Source organism: Staurois parvus, unplaced genomic scaffold (assembly GCF_062004578.1).
Source record: "Staurois parvus isolate SC_StPar_1 unplaced genomic scaffold, SC_StPar_1.0 ptg000311l, whole genome shotgun sequence".
Lineage (NCBI taxonomy): Eukaryota > Metazoa > Chordata > Amphibia > Anura > Ranidae > Staurois > Staurois parvus.
The window spans coordinates 1,210,391-1,233,071 of record NW_028318107.1 but is presented as its reverse complement, the minus strand read 5'-3'; the positions used below and the strand labels follow the sequence as shown (position 1 = coordinate 1,233,071).

Here is a 22,681-nt window from a genome sequence, read left to right as displayed (position 1 = left end):
CTTGTTCCAGACTATGCTTCTGCCTGATCCCAACCTGCGACTGCTCATTACCGATCTTGGCTTGTTTACTGACCACACTTCTGTTTGATCCTTACCTGTTCATACGCTACCGGACCTCCGCTTGCTCACCTCCTGGTGGGGTGATCCCGGGGACCGCGACCTGGTGCCAACACACAGCCAAATCCATCTCCACCATTAGGCGCTCTGGTGAACACCAGTTCCGGACCTTGGGTGATCCCACTCCTCCGCCACGGTGACCTACCTATGTACCTATCCTGCTGGTTCAGGTAAGCCTTTCCACTGCTATAGCAACTGGTCTTCTAGCCTGACCCATGATCATGGCAGTAGGATTATAACTTTTTTTTTTGTTAAACTGGATGGACTATGGTCTTTTTTCAGCCAAACTAACTATGTAACTATGAATAATACAGGTTTTATAGTAACCGTGTCATTTTCTCATCAGAACACTCAGCGTGCACCAGGTGATTACAATGAACCAGACTTCCCATTCAGAATTAATCTATACAAGCAAACCGCTGTTTATTCAGAGCAAGGTAAGGTAGGAATCTGATACAAAGTTTGATAAAATCCCTCCATAGTACATTGATCATCCAGAGGGGACTTTATTGTCAACTTTTAATCTTTAACTGAAGCAGCACAAAATATGGTCTCCTCCTCTGCCATGCAGGGCTGGACCGTGTGACTGAGCTTTGTAATTATCAGGACGGGATGGACGGAATGGACGTATATAGTGATGATTTCACAGAAAAAAATTGCTCCCTTATGGGAATTTCATCTGGGTGTTGCAGTGGTGTTTGGCTGTTTCCCCAAAGTTCAAAGGTCTGGGTTGTGGTAACACCCACTATATCTACTTTACTTTTCACTTTTTTGGCTTGTGCGTTTCCCAAGAATTTCATATTTCTCCTTGCTCAGCCTCTCTATCTTCAGATCCTTCTCATTTATAATTTTCTGAATTTTGGTTATTAGCTCATCCATGTTCATATCCTTGAGACAACTTGAACCTGCTGTTTCCTGCAGATGTTCTTTCAAATGATTTCCTTTGTCTGGGAACGTCTCCTGACTCCGGAGTAGAGTCTCATGGCCATGTGCCCCTTCCCCTCCCTCCTGGGATAATATATCCAGTCCTATCTCTTTTCTTTGGGTTTCTTGCTGTTGTAACACATTTTCTCTCTCCCCTATCTCCTTTCCTTGCCCACTGAAATGTATTTCTTCCCTCTGGATGATTTTCTTCATCTCTTCTACTGTCCTATCTTTCTCTAAAGTCAATGACTTGACTCTGTTCTCTAGTTCTTGGTTTTTCTGTTGCAAATCATTCAATTTCTTGTTCATCAAGTCAGGATGGTCTTCTGGCAGATCATATTTTTCTTTCATGGGATTGGTTTGGCCACTGGATAATGTCCTGGATTTCTTGAATTGGTGTTCTGCAATAAAAATAAAATAAAAAAGAATATATATATATTTATATTATGTTTGGGGTTCTAAGTAATTTTTTAGCAGAAAAAAATTAGATTTTTACATGCGAGAAGTGTCAGAATTGGCCCGGTGAGAAAGTGGTTAAATCTCATGTATTTGCTAGGCAGCCATAGATGGGGATTGTCCATCTTAAAGTGTTACTAAACTCAAGACTCTGCACTCACTATATCCGCTCTCCCCGGACCCCGCATTCACTATATCCGCTCTCCCCGGACCCCGCATTCACTATATCCGCTCTCCCCGGACCCCGCACTCACTATATCCGCTCTCCCCGGACCCCGCATTTACTATATAAGCTCTCCCCGGACCCCGCATTCACTATATCCGCTCTCCCCGGACCCCGCATTCACTATATCCGCTCTCCCCGGACCCCGCATTCACTATATCCGCTCTCCCCGGACCCCGCACTCACTATATCCGCTCTCCCCGGACCCCGCATTCACTATATCCGCTCTCCCCGGACCCTGCATTTACTATATCTGCTCTCCCTGGACCTCGCATTCACTATATCTGCTCTCCCCGGACCCTGCATTCACTATATCCGCTCTCCCCGGACCCCGCATTCACTATATCCGCTCTCCCCGGACCCCGCATTCACTATATCCGCTCTCCCAGGACCCCGCATTCACTATATCCGCTCTCCCCGGACCCTGCATTCACTATATCCGCTCTCCCCGGACCCCGCATTCACTATATCCGCTCTCCCCGGACCCCGCATTCACTATATCCCCTCTCCCCGGACCCCGCATTCACTATATCCCCTCTCCCCGGACCCCGCATTCACTATATCCCCTCTCCCCGGACCCCGCATTCACTATATCCCCTCTCCCCGGACCCCGCATTCACTATATCCGCTCTCCCCGGACCCCGCATTCACTATATCCGCTCTCCCCGGACCCCGCATTCACTATATCCGCTCTCCCCGGACCCCGCATTCACTATATCCGCTCTCCCAGGACCCCGCATTCACTATATCCGCTCTCCCCGGACCCCGCATTCACTATATCCGCTCTCCCCGGACCCCGTATTCACTATATCCGCTCTCCCAGGACACCGCATTCACTATATCCGCTCTCCCCGGACCCCGCATTCACTATATCCGCTCTCCCTGGACCCCGCATTCACTATATCCGCTCTCCCCGGACCCCGCATTCACTATATCTACTCTCCCCGGACCCTGCATTCACTATATCCGCTCTCCCCGGACCCCGCATTCACTATATCTGCTCTCCCTGGACCCTGCATTCACTATATCTGGTCTCCCTGGACCCCGCATTCACTATATCCGCTCTCCCCGGACCCCGCATTCACTATATCCGCTCTCCCCGGACCCTCCATTCACTATATCCGCTCTCCCCGGACCCTCCATTCACTATATCCGCTCTCCCCAGACCCCGCATTCACTATATCCGCTCTCCCCGGACCCTCCATTCACTATATCCTCTCTCCCCGGACCCCGCATTCACTATATCCGCTCTCCCCGGACCCCGGCATTCACTATATCCGCTCTCACACAGTACACAGAACATGGAAACTGCTAAATCCCTTTTCTCATCAGCAATTAGAACAGTCTTGTGACTTCTATCAGCAGAGTACATGTTAAAGCTGGTAGGAGGAGTTTTAATTTTGCTCTAGGAGGATACAGAACCCATGATCTCTGTCTAGACAGTGCTGATTGGCCCTGTGCTGATCACATGCGCTCTCCCAAGAAAATAAAAACAATCCAGCAATACACATCAAACTGAGCATGTGCAAAGTGTCTGCACATGATATATCTTATCAGGAGACAGGAGAGAGGGGACACTGGAAGAAGGGGGGGATCAGAGAAGACAGGATCAAACAGCCTTTTTACACAATGCAGAGGATTAACCCCTTAGGTTCCACAGTGAGTATAACAAGCATGCTTTACTGCATCTACAGACTGATTGTACTGTTGTGGGTTTAGTAACACTTTAAGATGCATTTGACAAAAAGCAGATGAGCTAAAAAGGGAATTACAGTTGTCCTAATCCTTCATTTTGGTCATTTGATTCTGTAAATGTCCCGTCATAAACAGCCTGGTCAGCAATACCCATCTGTGAGTTTGTTCTTTCACCTAAAACTGATCTTTCATACATCTGAAGCTGCCATTTGTGGTTCATATTTCACAAGATAAATAGACATTGGCCGATTCTGGCAGATCACGTTTTACTACCATAAAATTGGTTTGCTCACCGGACGATAATGTCCTGGATCTCTTGGATTCCGGTTCTGCAGTATCAGTGTTCTGAGTCTGATAACCAACAGATCCTGAATGAGAAGATGGAGAATCCTGGGAGACCGCAGGCTCTGGTGGTGTTTTGTTCTTATAACTGTCAGCAGATCCATCATTTTTCATGGAGGATTCCCTTTCTCTGGGAGGTGCTGCTTGATGTTTTTTGTCCGGGCCATTTTGTTTATTTTTAGCTAAATGAAAAGAAAGAAGAAAGAATCAAATGTATCGATCTGTATCAGGGATACTGAAAGCAGGCGTCCAGTAGCAGGCATGGCCAGATCAGTGTAGCTGCTCTCAGGAAACTGAAAACCAGACTGTGTGTGTTCAACCTCCCTGGCGGTCTGATGATGTCAGTATTTCTGTGCTCAAAGCGGTACATTGTTTTCAATGGAAATATGTTGTTTTTTTCATTGTCGGCCTGTAATTTTTAGGAATAACTCACTGAAATCTGTCCGAACAAGAGTCTAGTAAACATCCCGGGGAGGATAAAACTTGAAACACGAAATCATAAATTATAATTTAATAAATAATCATAAAAATAATAATATAATAATAATAAATGTAATTCAATAATATAATCAAACCAAAAACACTGAAATGTGAAATATAGCGCCAAGTTCGCACATCGCTGAGCTCCGTCGCAGAATCGTTTTCAGTGTCTGATGAGGAATTTCCCCCACCAATCATTATCACTCAATTCTGCAAGTGGTTCTGATTTACTATCGCTGTTCTCTAGCCGGTCTAAAACTGCGTCTGACCTAAAGGAACGCTTTTTGGATGCCATGGACATTCTCAAGTTTCCAGGCAGAAAGAACAGTAAAAATGCAGGCAGGGCGCCGGACAAAGCACTCGGGACAAAATGTATGTGAAATGGTTTCATACAGGAATGTTATACTATGTCATATTCGTTTATTAAAAAATTCCAGTTTCTAAAATTTTTAAATTTGCTGCCGGTTCCGGCTCCCATACATCCCGACGCTCGCAGGGACCGGAACACGGAAGCCGGATGCCGGCATCGGCCAGAGGAGATGGCCGGGGACGCTGCAGGGGACGCATCGCGGGAACGGAGGACAAGGTAAGCGCTGCAGGGACTCCCTGAACAACGCCGCATGGTAAGCCCGAGTGTAGCTCGGAGTTACCACTTTTGGTACTGAAACTTTACCCCGAGCTACACTCGGGAATACCGCCAGGGAGGTTAAAGAATAAGTTCACATTTTAACAAAAAAAAAATTATAAATGCACATTGTTTTGCAGGTAAAAAAATCTGCATTTATTATTTTTTGTTTCTGGAACCTCTAAAGTATTGCACCAGTGATCAGATGATCGCTGGTGCCATGCAGGTCTCCTGCAGACCTGCCAGTGTATCTGTGTGCCTGTACATCCCATATGGGCAAGCAGATAATTATTGACAGGAAGACTCATTGAACTACCCCAGTGCCATGATAGTTCATTGAGAACTAAAATCTGACAGCTACAAAGGATGCCGGAACTTGTAGTTTTCTCATTCACAGAATGCTGTGATTGAGTGATGTGGCCGGGTGGGCGGAGCCCCACACTGCCTAGTTTTGTTTAAATTGGGACAGCTAGTGGGGGGGGATCCTCTGCCAGCTGTCACAACGGGGATCGGGGGGAGCAGAGGCTGGTCCATTCGTAACGTGTTACATGTTACACACTGAATATGGGTGTAACATGTTACAAAAGGTGAACTTATCCTTTAAATACGCTTATTAACAGTGAAACAAAACCAATCCAAACACCAGCAAACAGAAAACACAGCAAATACGAGAAATAAGTGAACTTAATATCAAGCGATAAAATACCCAATTAGCAACCTAACTGGATAACAGAAAGCCAAACTAGCAAACTAACTATATACAATATATACAGAATGGGAAGCACTGATGAACAGGGTAAAACTTGAAGTGTAAGAAACAGATAGGAAGGGGGAACCAAGACTGGGATCAGGTACAAAGCAAGGTACAAGATATAGGTACAAGGCAAAATCAGCCTCAATCAGGAATCATAGTCAGGATCAATAGCAAGCAGTAACTGGCTAGCAGTAGTGGAGGAACTAAATACCCTCCCAGTAGCCAGCATCAGGTGAAGACTGATTACTGGAGTCTGATGGCTGCTGGAAGATACCTGCTGGTGGACACCAGAACTATGACCTTCTGCTCTGGAATCCACAGTGCCTCCAGCAGGTGGTCCAGGTCCTGATAATCTCTCTAGCCATGTGACAGTACAGAGGTGGGCCTTACTCTTGTATGCCCCCAGCATTGTGACCACTGAATACTGTTCAGAGACAGGTGATCAGGCATTGATCAGACAGACATATTGATCATGTGATCACTGTGACAGATAATCACAGTGATCACATGATCAGCGAGCCCATGAAATGCCTCCCCTAGGTTCAGGCTTTAAGATTTCTTTTAATGACCAATGGGAAAGAGGTTAAGGGTGCAATGGGCTTTTAATGGTTCCTGAAGGTTGGGGAAGCTCCTATAGGCTGAACAACATCAATGTGACAGACATACATTTGCACTGCAATGCCTGTTATATTGCACTTTGCATTGCATGTGTGTAGAGGATATCAAAATACATCAAAGTCAGATATTATTCATCTGCTGTTCTTTTAACGTTTTTAAAAACTTTTTTTCAGAGTATTTTTCTCCTAATAAAATGTGAAATAACATACATACAAATTCCCGCCAGATACAAAGAACACTTTAACAAGCAACATGGGAAAGTTGTTTTCTTTTTTTTTTCAATTGAATTTCACCTCCATCAACTTCTTGGCCAATTGTGGCAAATTTTGTCAAAATTCCAGTGAAGGCAAATCTGCAAATTTTGATGTTAAAATCAATTTTAATGAAATGACTACCTCACCCCTATTTTTTCCAATATGATAGAGCATATGAGATATTCTGGTAGTAGGATGGAGGACACTGTATCTAGCTATATAACTATAGATATAGAAACAATTCTGTCTGAAAACTCACATTTCCATATCATTTCTCTTATTGTCTTCAGGTTTGCTGTGGCTTTCTTGTGTTCTGTGAATAGGAAGAAATCCTTTGCAAACTCATGAATTCTGGGCTGGTGTTTGAGTATCCGTTCCTTATCTTCAGGCCCTCTGCTCCTCAAGTCATCGGCTACTACAATCACATTTTCTTTTCCTGGAATAAAGAAGAAAATAGTTTTTATTACACTCAGTACAAAATAGATAACACCTTGAGGTTCCAGAGGATATGTGGATGACCTCAGCATGAGCAGCTCCAACAACTAATCCGACCAGCAATGAGACATTAGCACAAAGCTATAAAGGAGCGCTCCCAACCCTGTGGAAGCCAATAAAATCACAAGGAACAGATAAAATTGAAATACATTTTAATATTGGGTTAAAAAGCATGACATGTAGGAGTGCCCAGACTGATACATCACCAAGCCAGTGGAGAGGAGAGATACGTATTCCCAGAAGCTGGGGGATGACACATGATCCTTGACCCAACAGTAGGTTGCTCAGCCCAGGAGCCTCAGGACAATGAGAAGAGTGTGTGGATGGCAGCCACTGGGATCACTAAAATGGCACATTTGCTTGAGATATTGTGTCCCAGATCCAGTTGTAATGTCATACATCTGGTGAGAAACCACCTGAACAAGGGCTGGTGAGGGCAAACTGGAAGCTTGGGGGAGCACTCAAGCCATGTCAAACCAAGGAGAGAAGCCAGTCATCATGATAACATGTTTTAGGGACTTGCCCCTTCCTCAGATCAAGGGCTCCTTTATTTGTTGTTTAAAGTTTTTAGCATGTAGCTCAATTTAAACAGCATGGAACACCTTGTCCCAGGCTCTGATGTTGCTCTACACTGATGATAGCCTAGAGAATGGGGAAAACGAGGAGTTTGTATACAAATGTTTGGCAGATCAGTCAAATTATCACTGGGAACAATAGCTCTGTTTTGGCCACTCTACACAACGTAGGGGCACCCTTTGGGAAGGGGGATAACCCAAAGTTGAGAATCTCTGTCTATACAGTCTAAAAGAGAGCGCCAAACAAAGGTCCAAGAGTCCAAAATCTATAGATAATAACATTAGGGCACAGCAGTTGTGACACTTATAAGGGGGTCAGACCATCATATGCCATAGAGATTTAAGGTGTACTTCATCCTTCATACCATTATGAATTATCCCTGGTGGTTGTCATCTTAAAAGTCTTCCCACTTTCAAACCTGAGCCTTAAAGAAGGGGGAGCTTATTTGACCCTGGGAACGTGGTGACTGTTTTGTTCTTTCCTGCTGTGGACACATTTTATAATTTTCAAATTCTAGACTCTTGGACGTTTGTCATGCTGCTCTTATATTTACATAAAGGGTCCTGATGCAAGACTGATGACTTGACTGATGAAACAGCAGGGAGAAATAAAATCAATTTATTACATGTTGGGTTTCTAACAAAGGATGAAGGAAATTCCTACAGAGGACTTCCTCTGAGGAAATGATTACCACCTTCATCACCTCCCACTAAAGCAGTGTTTCTCAACTCCAGTCCTCATGGACCCCCAACAGGTCATGTTTTCAGGATTTCCATTATTTTGCACAGGTGATTTGATCAGTTTCACTGCCTTAGTAATTACCACAGCTGTTTCATCTGAGGGAAATCCTGAAAACATGACCTGTTGGGGGTCCATGAGGACTGGAGTTGAGAAACACTGCTCTAAAGCATGGGTGTCAAACTGAGGGCCCTCCAGCTGTTGCCAAACTACAAGTCACATGAGGCATTGAAACACTGACAGTTACAAGCATGCCTCCCAAAGGCAGAAGCATGATAGGACTTGTAGTTTCACAACAGCTTGACGGCCGCCAGTTTGACACCCTCACAAGTATGGAAGCATGCAGAATTTCTATGCTGATAACACACAAATCTATCTCTCTACTCTTCAGCTCACCCCATCCGTTTCCTCACGTATCACCAATTTACTAACAGACATATCAGACTGGATATCACACCACTTCCTAAAACTTAACCTATCCAAAACTGAGATCATAATATTTCCTCCCCCGTGTGCCTCTCCCTGATTTCTCGGTCAGGATCAATAGCACCACTATAAACCCATCCCTGCATGCCAGGGTGTTAGGGGTAACAATGGATTCTGAACTATCAGGTCCACATCCAATCCCTGTCCAAATCATGCCGCCTCAACCTTCGCAACATCTCCAGAATACGCCCCTTTTAAACCAATGATACTAATTCACTCCCTGGTCATCTCTTGCCTCGACTACTGCAACTCCCTCCTCATTGGGTTACCTTTACATGGGCCACCCCCTCTCCAGTCCATCATGAATACTGCTGCCAGGATCATCCACCTTACTTACCATTCAGTGTCTGCTACCCATCTCTGCCAATCCCTGCATTGGCTTCCACTTACCCAATAAATAAAATTCAAAATGCTAACAACATCATACAAAGCTATCCACAACTCTGCCCCCAGCTACAGTTGTGTTCAAAATAATAGCAGTGTGTTGAAAAAAGTGAATAAAGCTGAAAATCCTTCTAATAGCTTTTATTTCCATCCACACAAATGCATTGAGAACACGACACATTCTATTCCAAATCACAACATGAAGAAAAATATATCAAATTTGTGTTGTTCGTCTAAAAAAATTGAAGAAAAGTGAAGAAATTCAAAATCCTAACATTGACGTACAAAGCCGTCCACCATACTGCCCCGAACTACATCACTGACCTAATATCCAAGTACCGCCCAGCACGCACACTCCGCTCCTCACAAGACCTCCTTCTCTCTAGTTCACTGGTCTCCTCCTCCCATGCCCGCCTCCAGGACTTCTCCAGGGTGTCACCCATCCTCTGGAACTCCCTGCCCCAACACATCAGATTATCACCTACTCTCCTTTCCTTTAGGCGCATCCTGAAAACCCATCTCTTCAGGGAAGCCTACCCCACCCCCCGACCGACCTCCTCCACTCTTCCTACCACTCCATTCCCCACAGCTATCTCCTCCTGTGCCACCATCCCCTCCCTCCTAGATTGTAAGCTCGAAAGAGCAGGGCCCTCCATCCCCTCATGTATTGTATTGCATTGGTATTGTTCTGTCACATGTTCTGTCCCCCTTTGTAATGTACAGCGCTGAGCGAACTATTGGCGCTTTATAAATACTGTATAATAATAATATTAATAATATTAGACTGTTCAAAAAAATGGCCGTGTTTGTATTCTTCTTTACAAACTCAAACATTCACTATATAAACTGAGAAATGTTTGAAGATTTTGCTTTCCTTTGAATGACTTCATGAATATTTGGTTGTAGTCGCACTGTTTCTGAGAACTGCTGTACATCTGTGTTGCATGGAGTCCCCCAACTTCTGGCCCCTGTGATCAGGTATTCCAGCCCAAGATGATTGGACCACATTCCACAGTTCTTCTCTATTTCTTGGTTTTGCCTCAGAAACGGCATTTTTGATGTCACCCCACAGGTTTTCTATTGGATGAAGATCCGGGGATTGGGCTGGCCACTCCATAACGTCCATCTTGTTGGTCTGGAACCAAGATGTTGCACGTTTACTGGTGTGTTTGGGGTCGTTGTCTTGTTGGAACACCCATTTCAAGGGCATTTCCTCTTCAGCATAAGGCAGCATGACCTCTTCAAGTATTCTGATGGATTCAAACTGATCCATGATCCCTGGTATGCGATAAATAGGCCCAACACCGTAGTATGAGAAACATCCCCATATCATGATGCTTGCACCACCATGCTTCACGGTCTTCACAGTGTACTGTGGCTTGAATTCAGTGTGTGGGGGTCATCTTACAAACTGTCTCCGCCTACTAGACCCAAAAAGAACAATCTTACTTCCATCATTCCACAAAATGTTGTGTCATTTCTCTTTAGGCCAGTCAATGTGCTCTTTGGCAGATTGTAACCTCTTCAGCACGTCTTTTTCCCAACAGTGGGACTTTGCGGGGACTTCTTGCAGATAGCTTGGCTTCACATCGGCGTCTTCTAATTGTAACAGTCCTCACAGGGAACGTCACACCTTCTTTCATCTTCCTGGAGCTGATTGTTGGCTGAGTCCTCACAGGGAACCTCACACCTTCTTTCATCTTCCTGGAGCTGATTGTTGGCTGAGTCCGCGCCATTTTGGCTATTCTTCTATCCATTCCAATGGTAGTTTTTCGCTTTCTTCCGCGTCTTTCAGGTTTTGGTTGCCATTTTAAAGCATTTGCCATCATTTTAGCTGAGCAGCCGATCATTTTCTGCACTTCTTTATATGTTTTCCCCTCTCCAATCAACTTTTTAATCAAGGTACGCTGTTCTTCTGAACAATGTCTGGAACGACCCATTTTCCTCAGAATTTCAGAGAGAAATGCACTGTAACCAGCATGTACAACATTTGCTGCCTTCCTTCCTTAAATAAGGGCAATAATTGCCACCTGTTTTTCAAAGAATGAATGACCTCACTAATAGAACTCCACACGGCTATTATTATGAACACGCCCCTTTCAATGAGTGATTCAATGACACAGAATCAGCAGCATGCAAGTCATGACTGTTGGGTCTGTTGGATTTCTATTACTCTACTACACCTGCTAGGAAATTATTTGCCATGTAGAAATATCATTTCCACCAAAAACAGTGATTGATCCGGTTAGTGATGTCTGACTGCTATTATTTTCAACACAACTGTACATTCCCAACCTGGTCTCAAAATATCAACCAAACCACTCTCTTCGATCCTCCCAAGACCTTCTGCTCTCTAGTTCCTGTGTCACCTCTTCCCATGCTTGCCTCCAGGACTTCTCCCGAGCTTCTTCCATCCTATGGAACGCCCTACCCCAACCTGTCCGGCTATCTCCTAATCTATCCACCTTTAGAAGATCCCTGAAAACCTTTCTCTTTAAAGAAGCCTCTCCTGTTTCTACCTAGTAAACTGCCATTTATTTTCTCCATCAGCTCATCCCCCCCACGGCTATTACCTTTTGTATCACTCAACCCCTCCTCCTAGATTGTAAGCTCTAAAGAGCCGGGCCCTCTGATTCCTCTTCTACCAATTTGTATTGTAACTGTAATGTCTACCTTCATTTTGGAAAGCGCTGCGCAAACTGTTGGCGCTATATAAATCCTGAATAATAATAATTTTGAACTTGCAACTACTGTAGAGTGCTGGCATTATATATATATTGTATATAAACTTTATGTCTATTATAATGGCTGGTGGATCTTGAAGGCTGGATAGACATGGGGAGTCAGAGGTGAAAACTTACTTACATTTTTACTAGGATGATGAGCACTCACCAAGGTAATTTGACATTTCCCGGAGCTCATTGTCATACAAGGAATTTTCAACATTGGTGATGTTGAGTCGTCCGTGGTTTTGCGTGTGATACAGAATAGCGAACCGGCATGTTTGCAGTGCTGAACTGAACGTGTTATTATTATTAGTTATGCGGACTGATTTGATGTCAAGCGATCCTGTGTGATCATCTTCCTTCAGGCTATCAACAAGCCATGTGTAACTACTTTCTGGTGACCTTGAGAAAATGCCGATCTGGTATGGCTGAAGTGGTGATGGACTTGGCTTACTTGATTTGCCTGATGTAGAACCAGCGGCATAAAGCCCCTCATGTTTCCCTTTAGAATTGTTTATTGTGTCACGATGATCAGTATCACCAAACTATATGAAGGGAAAAAATATGTTAATGTTTGAATAATATTATTGGACACAATTATTAAATTATCTTCCTACTACAAACTTAGAGAACAAATGATATCAGTGTCAAAGCAGCTTGATGAAATCATTGTCCTGCACCTAACGTGGATCTGAACTCAAAAAGTTTGCTGTGTTATAGAAATCTTCTAGTAGTGTTAACTGTGCATCAGCAGACCATGAAAACCTTTTTTTTTCTAGAATTCCACCTGAAAAATATCAGTGCATTTCCTGTACCTAGGAACTTCTGTTCTATAGTCTCACAGCTGTTTACATGCAGTGTGAGGTCATCTAAGACACTGCAACATTGCTTTCTCTGACTGATAGTCGCACCAGATTTGGAGTGAGATTTGTGAGATCCCTCCCAACCCTGTGGAAGTCAATAAAATCACAATCCCAGGAACAGATAAAATCGAAATACACTTTAATATTGTGTTAAAAAGCATGACATGTAGGAGTGCCCAGATTAATACATCATTAAGCCAGTGGAGAGGAGAAACACATATTCTCAGAAACTGGGGGATGACACATGATCCTGGACCCAACGGTATGTTGATCAGCCTTGAAGCCTCAGGACAATGAGAAGAGTGTGTGGATGGCAGCCGCTGGGGTCACTAAAATGGCACATTTGCCGGAGATAACGTGACCCAGATCCGGTTGTAATGTCATACACCTGGTGAGAAACCACCTGAACAACGGCTGGTGAGGGCAAACTGGAAGCTTAGGGGAGCACTACTTTGGTACAGTTGTTGCATGTTGGGCAACCAATTGAAATAAATGGGCTTCCCAAAGATGCTGCACCTAACACATGTGTAGCACCCCTCTAGCTAGCCAGGGGGAACTAGCTAAGTATTTAGTTTGAGGCTGAATATCAGCCGCGGATGACTCAGCCAGGGTATGTGTCACCCAGGTCATTTTTAGGTCAGGACTGAGGGCTTTGCAGATCTGTTCCCTGCTACTTGATATCTTGATATTTAAAAAGTTTCTAGAAGGCAGTGGGGGAATGAGGAGGGGCTTATCTGCATACTTAAGGGATCTTGGCCAATCCCCAAGCAAGAGGCTTAGCATGGGGTTAGGACAGCCCTTAAATATGAGCAGAGCCTGATCAGCAGTAGGAATACTGTAGTGTAAATTGGAAGATGGAGTTAAGGCTGGAGTGTGGTGCCTGGGAGGGAGCCCAGGAGAGGGGCCTACCTGCAGACAGGAGATGGAAGGGAAGGTCTCTCAACCTCAACCATCCCCTGAGAGAGGACAGCCTGGGAAGGAGGGTAGGAGGCAGCTTAGTGTAAGGCCTGAAGGCAGCTACCAACCAACAAGCTTGGAGGAGAGGACTGAGTAAGTAATTCCACACACGCTGGGTTAGTTAAGTGGAGCGGGCAGTCAGGTGGTCAGCCCAACTAGCTCCTCATCTGGAGCTGCTCGGCTATAGTGACAGTTTCTGGGTCCCCTTTGCTCAGGGATTACCTCAGGAAGCTCAGTGAAGAGGAGAATTCGTCTGAGGTGCTACAACAGGAGGGCTGGAGAGCTCTCAAAGACAAGAATTTTTGTCTGTGGACACACATGTAAAACGTGCATACACCCACACATGTGGGAACCCAGGCTAATAAAAAGACAGAAATATAAGAAATGGCAGCAATGTTCCTGAACGACTGCTTTTGTCTGGCATTTCTGTACTAAATGGGCCCTGAATGTATTCATCAGGGATGGGTAGCACTGCACTTTGATGTCCTGCCTTAAATATCTGAATGAATTCTGTTCTTTATCATAATCTCATCACACTGCAATTTACAGTCCTTATAAATAAAAAGGCTGAAGTCTGATACATACAGTTCCGGATGCTTTTGAAGAAGATGTCCTCGCACCTAATATGGACAAACACAGAGCGATCAATAACATGGAAACCTCAACAAGCAAATCAAATTTTGGCTTGTTCTACAATGTTAAAGCTGATGTTTAATTTTTGGCTCAAAAGCGCGCCCTCAGAACTCTGGTTTGACAGCTCTCCATTAAACAAGGGCACCAGTTGGGATGAGGCTAAACCAGAGTGTAGAATCTCCATATACCGTATTACATATAGTCTAAAAGAGAGCGCCAAATAAAGTTGTGAGGTCCAAACTGAACCCACTCCCCCCTGCCATGGCGAATCTGACAACAGCTAGGAAGGGGATGGCTGCTTCATCATGGAAATCTGTCTGGCTGTGACACTTTTCTGAGACAAGCAGTGGCAAGAGGATTGCAGACACTGACACTCCCTCTACATTCCTCTTGTCAATGCTTATCTGAAGCATCCATCTCCCTCCTGGCTGTTGTCGGATCAGTTGCAGCAGAAGGGGAGGGGGTGCAGTTCAGACCTCATAGCTAAGGTTAAGAAGAATCTAGCAGCAAAAGACAAAGTATCACATGTTCATTGTCCTCTGGAGAACAGAACAGTTTACAAATATAATTATAGATCTTCTTTAACCCCTTACTCCAGTCCTGACACGAAAATCATTAAACTGGACCTTCCATAAAAAATGGAAGATCCGCTTTACACATAACTCTCCTCCCCCTCATTCTCAAAAATGGATTACAAAAAAAATAAAAGCAACACAGGCTGGAGTACATTCTTATGGTATTTCAAGCACCCAACTCTCCCAGGAGGCAAAGCGATGTCACCTATGCCCTCCAAAGTGTTAGAACGTATGTCTGTGACAACACTGAGGTCTGACAAACCAAGAACTATGAGGAGAGAATTAGTGAGTAGTTCTGAAAATTCACAAGCTGGTAACAAATTTGGTAACATTTAAATATCATGCCTATGCCAGCCGGCCAGACAAATGGTTAGTTCAGGGATGTCTTAATGCATGGGCACCCCTGGGCACTGCCCATGAGCCCCAGGTGTATAGGGGTCCCTTGATAATCTTGTGTTACATATAAATTTGCCGGGACAGTCATACTTTTGACTAAGCTATCCCCAGATGGCCTGGACAGTGCCCCAGAAACTGTACTGTACCCCCCTGATCTCAGTAGTGTGCCCTCCTTACTTCCCCTGTATTGTACCTTTCTTCTCCCCCCACCCCCACCTACTGTGCCGTGTGTTGATTAGTCTTTGATTTTCTTCCATGGTTTCTTATTGTTTAAAATCAATTTTATTGAAAGTACTAATAAATCATTCAATTTCATTCTAGCCGCTATTTATACATTAATTCTCGAGAGTAGGTGTGTAAATTGGGGCAGGCTTCTAGGGGCTCCAGTGCATTACTTTTCCCAGGGGCCAATGATGCCATTAAGAAGGCCCTGGGTTTGCCTACATTAAGACACATTTAACAGAAATCAGATATGCTAGAAAGGAATGCTTAGATGTCATCAACCTCCATTTGGAGTCTTTTGAGTCTGCTAATGAGGTCCTGTTGCAAATGGCCCTGTCATAAACAATCTGGTGAGCTATACACATCTGTTAATCTGTTTTTTTTTTTACCTAAAACTGAACTTTCATACATCCCAATTTTTTAGCTCTGGTTCATATTCCATAACTCCTGCAATAATGGAGTTACCTTCATAAACATTAGTTATTTCTGCCGGATAATGTTTTCCTTCCATGGAATTGGCTTGATTGCCTTTCTTATAGCCAACAAATCTTGAAAAAGAAGGCAAAATGTCCATGGTTAACCGTTGGTCTGCTGTTCTTCTATTCTTATGATAATCAACAGAATATCCATAATTTTCCATGGTGGATTCTCTGGGATGTGCTGCTAGATGCACTGTGTCTGGGCTATTGTGTTTGGCTTTACCTGAATTAAAAAAAAAAAGGAAAGATGTTAAAATCATTGCTCAGTCCAACTGGTGCAGTTACCTGAAATTTGTTTTCTATTCCAAATAGCGACATGCTAATTAAAATCAGGCTTGGGGTGCAGATAGCACTGTGTAAGTTGATGAGCAGGAACAGGATGTAACAATGTTAAATTGTGTTTTGCCCATGCATGAAAAATCAACAGGCTTAATTCATTATCCCTGTCTCCAGAAGAACATACTCAACAACCCTTCAACCCTTTGGCTTGTCCCATATCACATTATGGGGTATTAATAAGAACTGGTCCTCATTTTGTGGCTATAATGACTTTTGTTCTTCTGGGAAGGCTTTCTACTAGAGGCTGGAATATTTTTGGTCAGCTTTGCTCCCATTAGGCCACAAGAGCATTAGTGATATTGAGCACTGATAGCAAGACAGCTCCAGTGTGTGTTGCAATTCATCCCAAAAGGGTTCTGCTTTTCTCATGTAGTGCCCCTCTAGATAGCCAGGGAGAGCTAGTTGCTAATTTTTAGATGTAGGGGCTGAGCAGCAGCCAGGGGAAATAGTCAGCAGGGTCAAATTTGGGTTAGGGATGAGAGGCCCTGCAAGTCAGTTCACTGAAACCTCCCCCTGGTCTAAAATCTTGGAGAAGATTCTATAAGCAGTGGGTGGGGGTGAGGAGATGCTGACCTGCACACTTAGAGGACACTGGCCAATCCCCAAGCAGGAAGATTGGCATAGAGCCAGGGTAGCCTTTAGGTGTGATTGAGCCTGCTCAGAAGCAGGAGTTCGGGTGGAAGATGTGAGAGCAAGAGGCTAGTGTGGAGCCTGAGAGAGGCCCAGTGGGAAGGGGCCTGCCTCCAGGTGGGACCTGGACAAGAGGAAAGCTGAAACACACCAGCCCCTGAAAGAGGACCATCTTTGGAGCTAAGGAAGAAAAGTCCAGCAGAAGGCCTGAAGGCAGCTACCAACCTACAGCTTGCAAGAAAGGGACAATGAGTACTTCTACACCCCCAGGACTGGAGAGAAAGGAGAGGGCATTTGTTTGGGAAACCTGACTAGCCCCAGATGGACTGTGCCTTTAAGGTGGCAGATACTGGATCCCTTTGTCCAGAGAAAGCCATCAGATTGCTGGATAGAGAAGGACTATCTGGGGGTTGGGGTGGTACACCAGAAGAGACTGGAGAGCTCTCCCAGAACATTTTTGCTGTGTAAAGATTTGTATATAGTTGCCAGGAAATTGTCCTCAGTTTACTGTTCCTTGGGCATCCCATAAACCCCTCAACCACATCCTAGTTTACTACCCCTAAAAAAACTTAAAAACCAAGCTCCAGGACTGTTTACTGTCTCTGGAATGCAATTCTGTGGAAAATGTGTGTTGCCTGGCTGTGCAGGACTATTGGGGGGGGGGGGGGGGGCAAAAACTTCAGCAACTCCTAATTGGGTAGTGCTACACCTAAGTCAGGCCTCCATACAGACTTTTCTCAAAAAGACAATTAGCGCAGTCCTGTGGTGATATCCCGAAAAGATTGCTGCTAGAACATTACCCAGTGCTTTTCACTACACCTCTCAACAATTATGGAATACCTAAAATACAATCATAAAAAAATAACATAAAGTAATTAAAATCAACAAAACATAAAGTCCCATCTACAATCTCCTCTTAAGCTTCTGTAAAAATCCATCGCTAATGTGCTGAAATAACAATCTCATCAGTTCCTCAAAACTCTAGGAGATACATGCATCCACCCCTTGCACATCCAAAACGCTCACCTTCTTTATGTCACCTTAATATGAATCAAGGCGCTTACTGCCCCACCATGGGCTTTTAGGCACATTTGGCCACGGGAAATGGAACTTCTGTTCTCCTTTGTCTTTTCACCAACTTTACTCCACCTCAAGTAGGTATGCATGTAAAATAAAATGGGGCCAAAAATAGTGCTCTCTGTATAGTACTATACGTGTTACATTCCCAGTCAGAGCTTTATCAGCAGCCAACCGATGGAGCTCTGACTAGGAGAGCAACGTGTATAGGAACCGAAGCTGGGCTGGCAAACTATATTCTCTGTATGCTGCCACCTGTCTTTTAATGCTGTTTACATAGCACTTGAGGTGCTTTTTTCAGGTGAGTTTACCCATTGAGGAGCTTTTTTTTTTTTAAAAGAATATTTAATGGGTTTCACAGAAGAAAAACAGGATAAGGTGGCGAGTGGACATGTGACATGCACATGACATCTTAACAACTTTGGAAGGTTTATATCAAATTTTTCTTCAATCACAAAATATAGATATAGATATGCCCGGTGCTTAAGAAACTTTGTGTGTCATCAGGCTGGAAGATTTCTGCACCCGAGCAGATAGGGAGGTCTAAGTGTAAAAGTGGTTAGAAGAGGGCAGATGTAGGGGAGAAAGATAAGTTGTTAATGATTATAGACGAAGATTTAGAGAGAGAAGATGAGGTTATAGCATGAGTGATGGAATTCTAATGCTGGGTACGTAGGATGTTTGTTGATGTCACCTGAATATCTGCCACCAGCCTACCGATAAGGATAAGTGTAAGTAATAAACGTAGATATGTAACCGGGGGCTGAATAAAAGTATAGAAAAAGCAATGGGTGTATAGAGGGAAAGGTGTTGGAAAAGGGGAAGAGAAGGGGATTGTGAAATAGGGAGATCTACCAAAACAAAGGAATGATGAAATCAGAGGGGGGGGGGCAAATGAGAAAGCCGAGGTTTAAGTTAGGAATGAAGAAATACAGAAGAAAGGGCAGGAAAGAAGGAAGGGAGGCAAGGGGAGTCCAAAGGAAAGGTCAAATGTTACCCGGGGCTCCCGATGATCAGGAGAGGGATGCAAGAAAGGTAGTGTAGAGGGTATGCAAGGTAGAGGTGAGTTCAGAAAAGGAGTTGTGAATTCATTGGAAGCAAAAAAAAGAAAGAAGAAAAGACACAGGAAACAGAAGTCAGACCTTAGTGGTTCCGGGTTCCACTAGGGGTGATGTAAGTGGAATGTCCAGCTCTCGATGTCCTGTGTAGACCTATGTTGTGTGAAGATTTAAGGTTCAGCTTGCCCAGTGTTTGTAGTCATAGGGGGAGCTTTTTCATAAAAGAGTAATATTCAGAGAGCGCACACGGCAAGGAATAAATGCTCATTAGGTTTTTTTGGGTGAGGAATAAGGTGTATTGGTAATCCTATTCCTCACTCTGACAGGCTTCCAGCACTCAACTCTTCTCTTTGATGAGCCGGGTTGAGGGTCAGCTATTGCTGTAGTCACACACAATGCAGGACCACAGGTCCTGCACTATCTATGATGAGGTCGGAGTATGGCCACTGGCTGGAGCACCAAAGAGAAGAGGCTTCTAGGGAATGGTGGCATGATGCGGAGGAAGCCTGCTAAAATGAGTGAAAAGGTAAGAATACCAGCCAATTCCTGCATCCAAAGACTCAATGAGTATTTACCCCTGCAGAACAGGGAGGCCTGCTACAGCAGAATGAAAACTCCTCCTACAAGCTCTGCTGGACACTGATAAAAGTCACAAGACTGCTCTATACTACTGATGGAAAAGGGTATTTAGCAGTTTATATTTACTAAACTAATTGCACTTCCATGTTCTGTGTACTGTGGGGGACCTGATATAGTGAGTGCAGGGTCCAGGGAGAGCGGATATAGTGAATGCAGGGTCCGGGGAGAGCAGATATAGTGAATGCGGGGTCCAGGGAGAGTGGATATAGTGAATGCGGGGTCCGGGGAGAGCAGATATAGTGAATGCGGGGTCCGGGGAGAGCAGATGTAGTGAATGCGGGGTCCGAGGAGAGCGGATATAGTGAATGCGGGGTCCGGGGAGAGCAGATATAGTGAATGCGGGGTCTGGGGAGAGCGGATATAGTGAATGCGGGGTCCGGGGAGACCAGATATAGTGAATCCGGGGTCCGGGGAGAGCGGATATAGTGAATGCGGGGTCCGGGGAGAGCGGATATAGTGAATGCGGGGTCCGGGGAGAGCGGATATAGTGAATGCGGGGTCCGGGGAGAGCGGATATAGTGAATGCGGGGTCCAAGGAGAGCGGATATAGTGAATACAGGGTCTGGGGAGAGCGGATATAGTGAATGCGGGGTCAGGGGAGAGCAGATATAGTGAATGCGGGGTCCGGGGAGAGCAGATATAGTGAATGCGGGGTCTGGGGAGAGCGGATATAGTGAATGCGGGGTCCAGACAGAGTGGATATAGTGAATGCGGGGTCCGGGGAGAGTGGATATAGTGAATGCGGGGTCCAGACAGAGTGGATATAGTGAATGCGGGGTCCAGACAGAGTGGATATAGTGAATGCGGGGTCCAGACAGAGTGGATATAGTGAATGCGGGGTCCAGACAGAGTGGATATAGTGAATGCGGGGTCCAGACAGAGTGGATATAGTGAATGCGGGATCCGGGGAGAGCAGATATACGGAATATCAATCCCACTGAAATCACTGCACTCACCCCTTCCAGTATTTTTTTTCCACTATCACAGAGCAGATGAGATATTCTGGCAGTAGGATGTATCGGTTTATATAAACAGTATGAATGATTTATGTCTGAAAACTCACTTCTCTGTATGATTGCTCTTATTTTCTCCAGGTTTTCTCTGTGTTTCTCCTTTTCCTTGAATAAGAACAAATCGTTAGCAAAGGTATGAATATGGGGCTGGGATTTCAGAATCCGTTCCTTATCTTCAGGCCCATTGCTGTTCAAATCATCAGCTACTACAATCACATTTTCTTTTCCTGCAATAAAGAAACAAATGTTTTATTCTATTCAGAAAGAAGTAGAAAACAAAGTTATTAGCATGCAGCTCAGTTCTGAACAAAATGGGACACCTGATCTGGGACATTGGATAGGTCCAGCCCTGGAATATCACAGATGGTAGCCTACAGAAAAGTGAGGATGGCTCGCTGGTATTCCATTTTCAGTGGGTCATTCAAATAATCCTCGGACTCAATAGCTCTAGTTTAGCAGTTCTCCACAAAACAGGGGTACCCATTAGGAAGGGGGGTAACCCAGAGACGGGAACCCCCATATATGCAGTCTAAAATAGAGCACCAAACAAAAGTCTAAAGTGTTTTAATAATAAAATTAGTGTGCAGCAGGAAAACACCAAACATCCAACACATTTCAGGAGTTAGAATACAGTGGGCTGATTTACTAAAGACAAACAGACTGTGCACTTTACAAATGCAGTTGTTCAAGAGCTTAGTACATGAGGAGAAGCTTCACTTTACAAAAAATACCCAATCACAGGCACGGAAAATAAAAAAACAGCATTTTTGCTGGCATGTGATTGGATGATGGAAGTCATCAGAGCTTCTGCTCATTTACTAAGCCCTGGAGCAACTGCACTGCTGTGCAAAGTGCACGGTCTATTTGCCAATAAATCAAATATATGTCATATCGGTCAGCCAAAATACCACGGGTCACAATAGCTCTGGTTTGGCTGTTCTCCACTAAACAGAGACATCTGTTGGGGAGGGGGGTAACCCAGAGCTGAGAATCCCCATATATACAATCAAGGAAAGTGCCAAACTAACATCCACGTGTCCCAGATCTATTCATGATAAAATTAGATCACATCAGGAAAACACCAAACATCCAATACATTTTGGAGGTCAGAACACCATGGGGGGGATTTACTAAAGCTGGTTCACTCAGAATCTTGGTCACCTCTGCATGGCAGCCAATCAGCTTCTAACCTCAGCTTTTTCAATTAAGTTTTAGCAATAAAACTTTGAAGCTGATTGGTTTCTATGCAGAAGTGCACAAGATTCTGAGTGAACCAGCTTTAGTAAATAAACCCCCAAATGTCATACAGATTCAAGGTGTTCTTCAACCTTCACACCATTATGAACTATCCCTGGTGCTTATGGCATCTTAGGAGTTAAACCCAAGTCCTGAAGAAGCAGGAGTTTGTTTGATCCCTGAAACGTGTTGTTGCTTTTGTGTTTTCCTGCTGTGGACTAATTTTAACATTTCAAAATTCTGGACTCTCGGACATTTGTTTGTTTGTTTCTCCCATTTAGATTGTATATGCTGATGGTAGTAAGTCATGATGCTCCTATATATACATAAAGATTACAGACTATCACTGCACAGAACCATTCTTGTCCTCTGTACTCCCTTCTCATTGATTGACAGCTGGATTCAGTAAAACAATTGATCAATAAAAGAGCAGAAGAAAAAGGATTAGATAGTAAGAAAATCCATCTTTTACATGTTTGATTTCTAACAAAAAATCAAGGAAGTCCCTACAGAGAACTTCCTACGAGATTATTATATCACTCCCTTTAGATGGTAGCTCCACCGTTATTTCCCCACCTTAAACTCGGCCTATGGATATATTGTAAAGAGCTGAGCAAACTGAGCAAAACCCTATATAAATCCTGTATAATAATAATAATAATGGATAATAT

At 44.2% G+C, this 22,681-nt stretch overlaps 1 protein-coding gene across 1 annotated transcript in view; it reads right to left on the bottom strand.

The window, feature by feature from the left end:
• Nucleotides 1-515: 515 nt before the first annotated feature.
• The window catches only part of LOC149457619 (uncharacterized), a 43,904-nt gene continuing 21,738 nt past the window's right edge, over nt 516-22,681 (bottom strand). The window contains exons 6-12 of the mRNA XM_089683476.1: nt 20,825-21,001; nt 16,005-16,241; nt 14,299-14,333; nt 12,060-12,438; nt 6,748-6,924; nt 3,709-3,939; nt 516-1,442 (exon numbers count right to left, since the gene is read on the bottom strand). Of these exons, the coding sequence (XP_089539602.1) occupies nt 874-1,442; nt 3,709-3,939; nt 6,748-6,924; nt 12,060-12,438; nt 14,299-14,333; nt 16,005-16,241; nt 20,825-21,001 (1,805 nt within the window). The 3' untranslated portion in view covers nt 516-873. The remainder of the gene's footprint in view (nt 1,443-3,708; nt 3,940-6,747; nt 6,925-12,059; nt 12,439-14,298; nt 14,334-16,004; nt 16,242-20,824; nt 21,002-22,681) is intronic.